Raw genomic sequence first — 12,141 nt, 5'->3', positions numbered from 1 at the left:
AAACCAAAAAAGCGCTAATGGCAGGAGCGCACCCCTCCCCCGCATCCCTCCCCGTTCACCCCCCACTTCCCACCCCAGTTCCCTTGTTTCTCTCTTCTCGAACCCTCTTGGGGCCAGCACCCTTTTATTCCTACAGGGCCAATGAAGGTTGGGTGCTGGGTCCCAGAGGGGGTGGACAAGGGGGTACTCCCACCTCTTGGGCCCTGAGTGGCCCCCTAATAGATGCACGAGGCTTTAGGCCCATCCCACCACAGAAAAGGGCTGCAAGGGGGTACATTACAATACCTCCCCTTAGACACCCCCCTGCATACTCTCGGCCTGGGGGCGGCAGCCTCAGCTTCACTAGCATCCCCGTTTCAAACACTGACCTGTTCCCCTTCCAGTACCTCTACCCACCATGTCCCCACCCCCACTGGGTCTAGAAGGGGGGTCCCGGGGGCCAGGGCCTGACACAGACTTATTGGATTTCACGGTGTTTTGCTGAGAAAATAATTAAATTATCATATTTATGATGGAGCTGCCATGGCCTCTGCCAACCACTCGGAACAGAAGGGTCAGGACAGGGCGGGGGTGGAGAAGGAAGGACCCAGAGCCTGGCCCCACAGCCCAGCCCTCTCCCAGCCCTTCCTCAGGGAGATGACCCCAGGCAGAGTGGCCTCTGCAGTTCCCTGAAGGCAAAGAGATGATTGAAGGTCTGGGCTGGAGGCAAGGACCAAAGGAAGCAGGGAAGGGGGCTGAGTAAGTTAGGTCACAGGTCAGGACTGCTAAACCCGGTCATTTCCCAGGGCTCTCACGGGCGAAGGAGCCTGAAGGGGTTGGGTTGGGACACCTCAGCACAGCTCCTGTGCAGCTTCCTCAGTCCCCACCTATGGAGTTATGAAAAGCTAGGCTGTCCCCGATACTGGTGCTGATAACAAGGCCCCAGCACCCTGCCGCCTGCCATCCAAGCCTGCTGCCAGGACCCCCTCCTCCCTCCCACCCACACCCTGCCCCCCCCATTCTTTTTGGGTAATTAGATTCCTCTCAATTAGCAGATTACGATCATTACCAGCTCATCTGGCAACTAAGCTCTGCACCCACAGCTGGGGAAAGGGGGGCACTGAGAGGGGCACATGGGGGTCATGGGCAAACATGAGATGGTGCGAGAGCAGGGCTGAGACCTGCCAAAGGGCAGTACCAGGCTGGCAGGAAGTGGCCAGAGCTCCTCCCAGAACAGGACACCTCTCCCTGCACTTCCAGAGAGAACATGATTGGCTCAGGCCTGCTCTGCCTGCCCTGCCTGCCAGGGGAGTAGGAGACAGAGACACTAAGCCTCAGGCGGGGGCAAACCTCCCTACATCTCACCAAAAGCCAGGCTGGGAGCAGATGGGGCTGGCAAAGCAGAAAAACAGGCCAGGGCCGGGCTCTGCAGGAGCTGAGGAGAGCGGGCTGCTGGGTGATCGGCCTCCAGGCCTGTGGACCCCAGCTCTTATGCCCAGCTGAAATCCTTCACCCTTCCCCTGAATCCTACATTTGGAGCCTAAGCCAGGCCCAGTGAGAAGCAGGGGCAAAGGTGGGGGCCAGCAGACAGGGGAGGCTGGAGGCCCTTCCTCCAGAGCAGGACCAGAGGCTGAGGCAGTGGGAGGGGGAGATTTACCAGGGCTCCAGATTCATTATTCATGAGCCCGCAGCAACGACTCCAATTTAAATGCTAATGTGGGGGGGCCTGACTCAGCTGCCCACCTTCTGCCCCCACCCCCAGCCCAGGCACAAGTGGAGTCTACGCAGGCTCCAAGGTTCACTGGGGTTTATTTGGGAGTGGAGAGGGAGACCCAGCCACCCACACTGCCCCAGCAGGTGAAGATCCTGCCAGGCTTCATCTGGTCCTTTCTGGATAGGGACTAGCTAAGCAGGCAGCAGCCTCCAGGGAGCAGGAAGGAGTCGGGGCCCTTCTGCAGCCCCGTCAGAGGTTAGAGGATGATCTCGTTGGTGAAACTGCGGCTCAATTCCTTGTGTGGCAGAACAATCGAGTTCAGGATGAGCACCTCGGCGGGGATCCGGACACGGCAGCCTGCAGCAGGGGTGAGGGCACCAGGGGGAGGCCATGGGAGAAGAGAAAGGGGCAGGGAGCTGGGGCTCAAGGCCATCTGGGAGGGATCCCTCCCTGCCCATCTGTGTGGTCCTGGCCCAATGCCCCCAGAAACTCACACAGGGCCTGGCGCCCAGCAGGCACTTGGTAAATGTTTGCTAAAGGAGGCACACATGCATGCGCACACACGCATAGGAAGGAATATTCCCATGACCTATGGCATCATCCGTGGTGCTTCTCGAAGCCCCAGGCCCCAGTAAGTCATACCCAGGATGGTGATAGCAGGCAGCAGCTTGCCATCTTTGAAGAGGCTCTCGCTGTCCATGCGGGCTCGGGGGTCGTTGGGATTGGGGTCATTGGGGGTCCCCTCCACACGAGCCCAGCGACCGACAGTGCTCCCCCAGCCCACGATACTGTGCAGAACACACGTGTGCTCCTGCCAAACAGGATGGTGCGAGGTGAGCAGGCTGGGAGGCAGGAACTGGAGGGTGTGAGAGGGAGAGCCCAGTGGCTCACCCTTCTCTGCTTTGGGGGGATACCTGAGTCCACCCCTCAGCCTCCTGGGTACCACACACTGCTGTAGGACCTGGTGCCTACCTGCAACGTGGCTCCATGGAGGACAATGCTCTCTCGGAGCCGCACGCCTTCACCCACAGTCACCCCCTTCCCGATGGAGACATTGGGGCCGAGCTGTGGAAAGAAGCACATAGCATGGGTCCTGAGAGAACCTACAGGGGCCCACATCCAATCCCATCCTAGAACAGAGGAGGTGGAGGCAACCTGCTCAAGGACACACTATGGGATCAGCAGGAGAGGGGCACCCTGCCCCCCAACCCAAACCCACAGCTACCTTCCTCTCTCTGGGGCTGGCCCACCACTCACCACAGCTGACGGGGCCACTTTAGCAGTGGGGTGGATGTAAACGTTTCCTAGAAGCAGAAGAGAGGACCTGGGGGCAAATACCCCAAACCTTATCTGGATGGGAAGGGGCAGGTACTGAGACTAACCTCTGGACCTGAGGTCAGGAGTGGAGGCAACAGGGGACAGGGAGGGGCAAAGGTTAACAACTGGGGCTGGGTGGGTACCTCGGATTCTTGGACCCCCTGGTGTATGCTTGGCCAGTCGTTCTGGGTGAGTGATCTGGTATCGGCCCAGATAGAGGCGGGAGGCATAGAGGGCTGAGCTAGAGGCCACAGAGGGGAGGAGCTCAGGGGCCAGCAGGGCCACCACCCCAAAGTCTCAAAACCACCCCTTTCTCTCGTTCCCAGCCTCCAGATCTGAGGCCCAGACACCCTACCCGGCATACCCTGCGGACTTGATCTGACTCCAGATACCATCAGTGAGGTGCACATAGATCTGGCCCTGTCCAGCCAGGGCTGAGAACACATCCTGCTCCAAACGGATGGTCCCTGCCCCAGGCCAAGAGCCTGGAGAGTCCTCCCTGGCAGAGAAAGGATGCTGACATCAGTCCCCCAGCTGAGCCTAGAGGTGGGCCAATGTGTCTTTCCCAGAAGAAAATGGAGGGACTCCCATCACCTTTCCAAGCCCCTCTCCAGGTCCGGTGGGGTCCTCTGCAAAGCGTGCTTATGTTCAGGCAGCTGTCTCACCCGCCCTAGACTGGCTGCTCTTGCAGAGGAGCCCCTGGCATAGACCCGCTTCCTCTCTCTACCCCATGTCTAGAAGGATTCCCCCGAATTTTCACATCCTCCTCCCCACTCACCCCTCCTTTCACCCTCCCCTCACAGGATGGACTGAAACACAGGCAGACTCACCCCAGAGCAAGGCAGCTGGTGAGGGCAGAGACAGTCACAGAGAGAGAGGGAGAAAGAGATGGTAGATGCCAGCTCAGAGACAGAGAGGCCAGGAGAGATGGAGAGAAGCAGAGACACAGTGCGGTGAGAAATAGCTATGAGCAAATGATGTGAGATGGGAGGTAGCAGTAAAGACGGGGGACCCTAGAAGGAAACAGCTTTTAGGCAAGGAGGGTACCCTGGGATTGGTAGGCTCTGGGATACTGCATTCCAAGGAGAGCCAGCCTGAGAATATACATGCACATATGTGTGCTTGTATGTTTGTGTGTCTGCACTGGAGCACACGTGGGCCTGAATGTGTTGCCATTTGCTCTGAAAGGTGTCTCTGGGACACTCAGCACTTGAGAGAAATGGACCAGAAGGGGAGCGGGCAGGTGGTGACAGAAGAGGAAGTAGGATGGATAAGGAAGAGGGACAGAATGAGGTTAGAAGGGGAGGGACTCGGAGGGAGGTTTGGCTGGAGGTGACAAGTGGGAAAGGGAGAAGGGAGGAAGAGGGTGAGCAGGATGAGATGGAGCCTGAGAGCCTGGCATGTGCCAGAGGTCTGTGACTCGGGTACTTGGGGTTACAGGGCGATGGGGCCTCACAGTTGCCCATCCTGCTGATTACGCTGGAAGACGTCCCGAAGAGGCTTCAGGGCTTCCGGGGAAAAGAGATAGATGCCACAGTTGATGATGTCACTAATAAATGTGCTGGGTTTCTCCACATAGTGCAGGACCTAAGGACAGTAAGGGCAGGGTCCAGTAGTGGAGAGGACTGCTGCTCAGCATGATCCCTAAGGCCCTCTCATCTGCAGGCCCTCCTCCCTGCTGCCAGAGTGGACTTGCTAACATGCAGCATGCATCCTGCTCCCACCTGGCTTTACACCCGCGATGACTGTCCTTCACCTTCACCTTCAAGATAAATTTGAACTCCAGGCCTTTCCCTGCTCCACCCTCCCCGCCTCCTAGAGCTTTAGGACCACAGCTCCATGCCATTGCATGTCTGCCCTGGGATGCTCTTTCCAGCTCTTCCTCTGGAAAAAACACCTTCAGAAATGCAGTTGACATTGTCAGTCCCTCCATGAGTCCTCTCCTGCCAGTCCCGGAGTTAGTTATTCAGGCCTCACCCCAACCACAACTCTCTGGTGGCACTGTGCCTTCTCCACAGATTGACCTGGACTCTGTCTTTCCCACTGGACTGAGGGTTCCTGAGAGGCAGGGACTGTGCCTTTTGGTTCTGTTTCTCTCACACCTGGCTGGTGCCTGGCACAAAACTAGGTGACATGCTATAGTGTATGTTCATATGCATGTTTCACATTAAAACAAGTTCAAGGGCTGGGGCTGGGGCTCCGTGGTAGAGCGCTAGACTGGGTTTGAGTCTCAGCATGACATATAAATAAGTAAAATATAGGTCCATTGACAACTAAGAAAATACTAATATATAAAAATAATATAATATAAAAATAACAATAATACGGTCAAATAAAAGGGGTGTGTGAAAGTGAAGCTCAGGGGCAGAGAGATTCATAAACAGGGCTCTTTGCCTGGCTGACTATCTCTCACCTCCTTAGAGGTGGAGCCACCACACTGTTCCCTGCCTCTGCCTTTGCACACACCATTCCCTCTGCCTGCAATGCCTTCCTGTGTCTTCCTTCACCTGGACAAATCGAACTCAGCTCACGCCTTGCTTCTTCCAGGCAGCCCTCCTCACCTCCCACCCAGGTAAGACTCAGTAGGGCCCCTTTTTGTGCTCCTCAGCACCTCGTGCAAACATTGATTTCAGCATGGCACCCATGGTAAGTAACTGTCACCCCTTCCCCCTAGCCAGCCTCTCTGAAAGGGATACAAGATGATTAGTCAGGGGACTGCCCATTGTTTGGAAAGATTGGGGCCTGCCTCACAGTGATCTAGCATCCTCTAGAGTCAGGAGTAGACACCACCCAGCCCCTTCTCTGCTCTCACCTCATGTGTCTGTGGATTCTCAACGATGCAGCCATAGTTGAGGGACTGTGTTCTGTTAGCCTGGAAGACAAACACATCCCAGACAGTGACCTGCTGCTCCAGAGGGGCCAGGGCTGTTTTCTTATTCTTTCTTTCCTTCACCTAAAGCCCTGGCACGCAGCTCCACCACTGACAGGCCTTCAGCAGGGTGAGAGCTGACAGCTGCCCTCCCCCTCCCTGTTTCTGAGCAGCCAAAGGGCCCAGGGTCACCCGTGATACCTTCATTACTGCTGGGACAGTACACCTCCCTCCCAACACACATTCCCATTTCAACTGCTGGGACTGCCCCTGCCTCCCCAACATCCTCTGGCCCTACCAGCTCCCTCACCGTGGTGCCAAGGAGTAAGAAAGGGTGGCGCTCGCATCTGTGAGCATCCAACATAGCACTCAAGGGGAAGTCAGAGCAGACGTCAGCGTTGAGCACGAAGAATGCTTCAGGGCCTCCAGCCAGGATCTGGTCCCGAAAATGGTAGAGACCACCCCCTGTGCCCAAGGGGGCAAATTCCTGAAGGTACCTATTCCCAGGGACCCCAAAGCCAGTTCAGTGATATCTGAGAAGACATATACCATGACCCAGGAAAGCTAATCTCCCCGCCACCCCCAGCTCCTGGGAGTACCCCTCCCCACAGAGAAACTCCATATATCAGAGATTCAGAGATGCCCACATAAGAAGCCTTCTAGCGTGTGATGGTGAACTCTGGCAAATACCAACTCAACCCACTCTCCAAACTCAGCGACCCAGAGTACCCCTTCTGCGTGTACAAACACCTGACTGGAAGGTTGAATTCCTGTTGGGCAGCTTCTAGGAACTGGGTAAGGGCCTCATCAGGCTGGTAGAAGCCAATGAGCAGAATCTCCTGCATCCCAGGGACCTGAGGACAAGGCAAGAGGTGGGAGAGAGAACAGCTGAGAGGAGGGACTGCTGGGGAAACCCCTGGTGCTAGTCCAGAAGTCCAGAGACCACAGTTTCAGCTTCAGCTGGAGGTCCCTGGGCAATCACTTTACCACTCTTTTCTGTCTTCTCCTCTGTACAATGAGGAAGTTAGAGGAAGTTTCAGTTCAGATCTCTCACTCCTTTACAATCCCACACACACCTGAACTGGACTCACTCTTGGAAAGATTTTGCCTGTCAAGCTAATGCGAAGGATAATCCATTCACCACCACCCCCTTTTTATTATCTGTTAGTCTAAACTTGACATCAGCGTGAGTTAAGGGTACCATTTATCAAAGATCAGCATTGAACTAGGCACTTTACAGCTTTGCCACCCCACAACAGTCTAATCTCTATTTTACAGATAAGGAAACTGTTAAGATCAGAGAGGGTACAAAGCTTGCTTGCTCCAGGTCAGGTCTTACAGCAGAGACTAGATTTCAACCAAAACCTTGCCTGTATCAATACTAAAATAAAGAAATGAGCTCTGTGGTGAGCAAGGTGATAAATTCTGTGCTTTGTCATCATTAAGGGACCCTATGTTATGACTTTAAATTGTCTGTAAGATCCCTGTCTGATCTCACACTCCAAACTTTAAAAATAGGTGTGAAATCTGAGCAGAAGAGGCCAGATGAGAGACTAGAGTAGGAAAAAACAGGGCAGCTACACTGTATAACTTGAGGGGACACCTTTCACATTCTTCCCTGGTGGGAAAAATTTATGGTTGGGAAAGGGGGAAATACAGCACAAGGGAGATCAGCAGGCAGAGTGGTGGGAAAGGGGAGCTTATGTGGTTACCTGGGCACAGGCCTCAATATGGTGCTGGATCATAGGGACCCCAGCCACAGGAAACAATGGTTTGGGCACCTCAAAAGACAAAGGCCTGAACCGAGTTCCTGGGAGAGCAGAGAGAACATTTCAGCCTCCTGCCCGGCTCTGTCCCACCCACCAACCACTCCAGCCCAACCCCCTCCCCACAGGCCCCTGGCTCCTCACCCTTTTGAGGGCCTCCAATCAGGATCACAGCTTTCAGCATGATGGTGAGTGCTACCTAAATCTCAAACCCCAACAGACAAATCAGGTCCCTTTCTCACACCCCAAGTAAACCCAAAACAAAATAGCAACACTTAGTTCCCTCCCAGGATGTAAACCCAAAGTTCAGCTTAGTCCCTTCCTGGACACATCTCACAAATGCCACCTAGATTCCAGGGGGCCTTGAAACTTCACAGTGATTCCTCACAAATTCTGAAATCCACATCTCACAATTTGATCTCTAAAAGATTTCCTTTTGGCTATGAACAAACTATGCAAACTCAGAAACTCATCAGATCTCCTTCTCAGACCCCAAACTTTAAAATACTGAAAACTCCATCCCAATGATTCTCAAATTGTTGTATGCTCATTTCAGATGTTCAGCCCTAAGTCCCAACAGCGCACCGTGAATACTGAGTCACAAACCCTGAGTGGGACTGATATTTAACTTCAATCCTAAGCATGAACCCCAAGTACTGATCCAACACTGACCTGCATTTGATGAACCCCCAATACTAGCAAAAAACATGAATCCTAAAACTAACCTCTATATGCTGAAACCCAAATCAAAAGACAAGTTTTCTTGGCATCACAAACACTGAACCTACTAGCCCCCAGAGTCCCAATATAGACGACTGGTGCTGAATCTCTGGATTTGGAGGACTGACTGCTGACCCTCTGAACTCCACAACCGACTATGTTCAATAAACCTAGCTTCTCGTAGCTAGGGGTTGTGAGATCAACATAGGCGCCGACTGCAGAGAGCCCGCCAGGACCTCCGAGCCGGCGCTCGGCCTAGTCCCCTGTCCCAACCCTTCGCGCCACCCCTCCACCAGCTCCCTTTACCACTAGCTCCCTTTATTTCAGCTCTGTCGCCCGCTACTGCTTGCTCCTTCCGTGCACGTGTCTTCTCGCAACTCGCGAGAACTCCTTCCCAGGGCCTGCCGGGAATTGTAGTTTTGTAGATCCCTCCCCTTTCTAACTTTGTGGGATGGAAGGACAGCGGTGGTAGAAGTCGGGGGTGTAGCCAAGGGATCGAGGGGCGGCCTAAATGAGAAGGAGGAGGGGACCTGAGAAGCAGAGACTGGAACCTAAGATTGGGACCCGAGCTATCCCAGAATGGACCCAGGAACTGCGGCCAAAGTGGAGAACTACGGGAAGTGGGACTGGAGACCACCGAAGGTGCCACCTGTCTTGGATGGGGCGGGACCAGACTGCAAGCAGCCACGAGAGGGTGGGGCTTGAGCCAAGCCAAAGAAGGGAGGGCGGAGTCACAGCTCCACTGCGGGTCCCGCTGGGAAGTCCTATGGTGAGAGAAATTCTATTTCGGGTTTTCTTTCGGTAAAATGAGGCATGGACTAAGCACTCTCCAAACTTCCGTTTGACTCCAATATTTTGTGACCTTGACCTGTAGTTCTGGAATAAGTGTGAGGGCGGGGACAGAGGAAGGGAATGGCGACGCTGAAGAACAGAATAGACACGGAGGGTCAGGGAGCAGCTTTATTAAGCAGGAAGAGGAGGGCTGTCGGTCCCCACCCACCCCTAGGCTTGGAGCCAGGGCGAAAGGTCTGAGGGTCCCTTTCAGGCCACGTCCACGCGAGCGAAGCTCTGGTCCATGCCCAGGCTGTTCTCCACGTACACTTCGTACTTGCCGCTGTCCTGAGGCGTGGCCCGGCGAATGGTCAGAGTCGTGGTAGTGGTACCGATCTCGAAGAACACCCTGGGGAAGGAGTGGAGAGGGGAGGACGGAGCTGCGGGTCAGTTTACAGGAGCACTGGGTCCGGCTAATTAGCCAACTCTGTTCTTTGCCTCCCAGTTCCTCGCCCTCATCCCTCTCCCGCCCAGTTTCTGGGCACAGTTCCGCCCAGATTTCAGCCCCAGCCTTGTCCGCAGGTCCTGGCCCTTGCCTGTCGTCCTCCTCGATGTCCTCCCCGTCCTTGGTCCAACCCACGTCCGGCGGAGGCTCTCCCATGATCTCCGCGGTCAGCGTTACTGTGGTGCCTTTGCGCGCTTTAGTGTTGCCGGGTCCCTTTTGAACCTTAGCCGGGACTAGAGGAAGGGAGGGGAACGCGACCCGGTGAGGGACCTGGAGGTGAGCTGGAACCGTGGCATCACCTCTCAGCTAATCCCAGCTCTAAATACGAGGCACATTTTTTTTTTTAACAAGATGCATTTACACTCGCAGTGACATAGAACAAATCGTTAGTCTCTGGTTTCATCTTCTTAGCTGTTAAACGGAACTTATCCCTGAACCTCCTACTCCAAAGGGGCTGAAGAGAGATCAAAAGAGATACAGCGGGTGGAAATGCAGGAATGTTCACATATATCCTGGTGCCTTAGAGACAGCTCTGAGTGGTGTAAGTTGCCCAGGTTCTGGAGCCAGAAAACCCGCTCTGACCTTGTCTCTCCCTCTGCCTTGCCCTGTGACCTTGGGGTCTTGGAGTCCTGTGATCAAAGCCCACAACTGACTTCTTAGCCTGGGTGGGGCCGGATTCGGGTAGGGAAAGATGTCCCCTGCCAGCGCGGTGATGCGAACCAGACTGATGAACTCGCCAGAGCCCTATCCAGATTCTGCTAGGCCCGGCAACTAATGCACGGGGGCTGGACCTGGCTGCAGGCACCCGCGGGGTGGAGCTGTTTGAGCCCTGGCTTGGCGCTGGGGTCGCGTACCTTCCACAAGGATGCGCGCCGAGTCCGAGCACTGGCCGAAAGGGTTGGTTACGTTGATACTATACTGGCCCAGGTCTGCCAGTTCGCCGTCGCGCACCACCAGTGCCACAACGTCAGGGTCCTCGAACACGTAGCGGTACTTGGGCCCATCGCGCAGCTCCTTGCCGTCCTTGCTCCAGCGGATGAACGGGTCGGGGAAAGCCGAAATGCGGCAAGTCAACTTGGCCGCGCTGCCCTCAATCAGCACCACGTCCTTCAGTGGCTCCAGCACCCGCGGCGGCCCCTTCTCGCGCAACTCCTTCCTGGACCTACCCGCGGGCAGCGTCAGCACCCAAAGCTACCAGGACATGGTTCCCACCCTGCTCCAGCCCAGTCCTCCCTCCAACTGTCTTCTGCCCACCCCCTTGACCCACCAGACCCATGAACTGGGAAATGGGAGTAGGTAGGAAGGGATTGGTCCCAGAACTGTTACCCGGATAAAATGATCCCCTTTTGCCAGTCATCTGGCTGCATCTCAGTAAGTACTCTTCCTTAAACCCAGTGACCCTGGTGATGTCCTCAAGGACACACCCCAACCTCCCAATTCAGGAAGTTCCAGGGATACCCTTCACCTGTGGCCACCTCACCTGTGGCCCCGGTAAGAGGCCTGGATTCGAATGGCAGCGCTCTGAACCTGCGGGTCGTTAATATCCAGGGTACATCCTGGAGGTGGGGCTGCTGGTTTTTTGGCAGGAGCTGCTTTGGACATCTGGTGAGTGGACAACAAACGTGGGGTCTGGACTGAGTCAGAAGCTCTTCAGCCCTTTTCCTGCCTGATCTAAACATCCTAGGGAACGGGAATGTCTGAGGCTTCTGTGAGGAGTGCACTCACCCTGGAGGGGTTGACTTCGGGACTTCAGGCGACTGGCTGATTGCAGGTGACCCAGAGCCCTTCCGATGGCACAGTAAGGGTGCAGGCAGGTAATCAGCCCCAGGCCCTGGTTTTATACATTGCTATCTTCCTTGCCTTGTTTGGGGTGATTACCTCAAGCCCCCTGGGACCCCAGCCCCCGCCCCTTGACCCATGCAGGCTCCTTATATAGCCTGAGGATGCCTGGGATGCTGGCTCAGCTGCTGGTACAGGCCCAGGAGGGGAAACTTGAGCGGCTCTGGGGTACACTATACGTCAGCGCCTGAACAGCTGGACAGCTGGATGCTGCCCCATCCCTCCCAGGACTGGGGTATCCATCCCACTCCCTAGAGGACCAGACATGGTCCCTAGCCAGAAAGAGACTCAGTTCACTGCTGGAGAATTTTACACTCAGTTGAGCTTCTAGGTAGTCACACATGTGCTTCCAGGGATGGTAGATTAAGGGGGTGCAAGTGTTTGTGTGGGTATCCCGGAATGAAGCCAGAATAGTCTCGGACTTGGTGGTTCATACACCAGTCATGATAGAGCTAAATGACTGTCAAGACCAATTGTGAAAGGCCTTACACCCACCCTTACCCCAGGAGTCTGCGGTAGTCATTTCTGCACTGTGCCCCCTGGTGGTAAACGGAGGTAAACTCGGAGGGAACAGGAATGATTTTTGAGAACAGCCTCTCCCATGACATTGCCATCTCTAATCACTCCCCTGGATATGACAAGGTAGGGTTTGGCTGATCTG

General features: G+C 55.1%; 2 protein-coding genes across 6 annotated transcripts; both read right to left on the bottom strand.

Moving 5' to 3' along the window:
* Positions 1 to 1,776: 1,776 nt before the first annotated feature.
* Gmppa (GDP-mannose pyrophosphorylase A) lies at positions 1,777 to 8,728 on the bottom strand. 5 transcript variants are annotated; one of them, XM_047544955.1, is made up of 14 exons: positions 8,672 to 8,728; positions 7,790 to 7,850; positions 7,592 to 7,689; positions 6,630 to 6,733; positions 6,190 to 6,376; positions 5,823 to 5,882; positions 4,467 to 4,597; positions 3,841 to 3,855; positions 3,375 to 3,509; positions 3,154 to 3,251; positions 2,951 to 2,997; positions 2,666 to 2,758; positions 2,336 to 2,504; positions 1,777 to 2,050 (listed from the first exon to the last, which is right to left on the bottom strand). In XM_047544955.1, exons 2-14 carry the CDS (start codon positions 7,827 to 7,829, stop codon positions 1,950 to 1,952), a joined length of 1,278 nt encoding a protein of 425 aa, XP_047400911.1. In that variant the 5' UTR covers positions 7,830 to 7,850; positions 8,672 to 8,728; the 3' UTR covers positions 1,777 to 1,949. The 5 variants fall into 5 exon arrangements, with proteins under 5 accessions (XP_047400911.1, XP_047400915.1, XP_047400912.1 ...); XM_047544959.1 differs by having other exon boundaries at positions 7,790 to 7,844; positions 8,672 to 8,713; XM_047544956.1 differs by lacking the exon at positions 8,672 to 8,728 and adding an exon at positions 8,371 to 8,660.
* A 593-nt stretch (positions 8,729 to 9,321) lies between these two features.
* On the bottom strand, positions 9,322 to 11,463 carry Spegnb (SPEG neighbor). The gene is made up of 5 exons (XM_047547690.1): positions 11,367 to 11,463; positions 11,122 to 11,243; positions 10,496 to 10,803; positions 9,733 to 9,874; positions 9,322 to 9,545 (listed from the first exon to the last, which is right to left on the bottom strand). Exons 2-5 carry the CDS (start codon positions 11,241 to 11,243, stop codon positions 9,407 to 9,409), a joined length of 711 nt encoding a protein of 236 aa, XP_047403646.1. The 5' UTR covers positions 11,367 to 11,463; the 3' UTR covers positions 9,322 to 9,406.
* Between the last annotated feature and the right edge of the window lie 678 nt (positions 11,464 to 12,141).

Source organism: Sciurus carolinensis, chromosome 3 (genome assembly GCF_902686445.1).
Source record: "Sciurus carolinensis chromosome 3, mSciCar1.2, whole genome shotgun sequence".
NCBI classification, from domain to species: domain Eukaryota; kingdom Metazoa; phylum Chordata; class Mammalia; order Rodentia; family Sciuridae; genus Sciurus; species Sciurus carolinensis.
The sequence above is the reverse complement of the archived record's forward strand: the minus strand, read 5'-3'. Positions and strand labels throughout refer to the sequence as shown.

Bases quoted from the DNA above. Each gene is read 5' to 3' on its own strand.
- Gmppa (XM_047544955.1), bottom strand. From the start codon at position 7,829: ATGCTGAAAGCTGTGATCCTGATTGGAGGCCCTCAAAAGG. The intron at 4,598-5,822 runs GTGAGAGCAGAG...TACTGTCCTTAG, and splicing joins AGAATCCACAGACACATGAG to GTCCTGCACTATGTGGAGAA. The intron at 2,759-2,950 runs GTGAGTGGTGGG...TTCTTTCCACAG, and splicing joins AAGTGGCCCCGTCAGCTGTG to CTCGGCCCCAATGTCTCCAT.
- Spegnb (XM_047547690.1), bottom strand. From the start codon at position 11,243: ATGTCCAAAGCAGCTCCTGCCAAAAAACCAGCAGCCCCACCTCCAGGA. The intron at 10,804-11,121 runs GTGAGGTGGCCA...GCCCGCGGGTAG, and splicing joins GCCTCTTACCGGGGCCACAG to GTCCAGGAAGGAGTTGCGCG. The intron at 9,546-9,732 runs GCAAGGGCCAGG...CTCCTTCCCCAG, and splicing joins GACATCGAGGAGGACGACAG to GGTGTTCTTCGAGATCGGTA.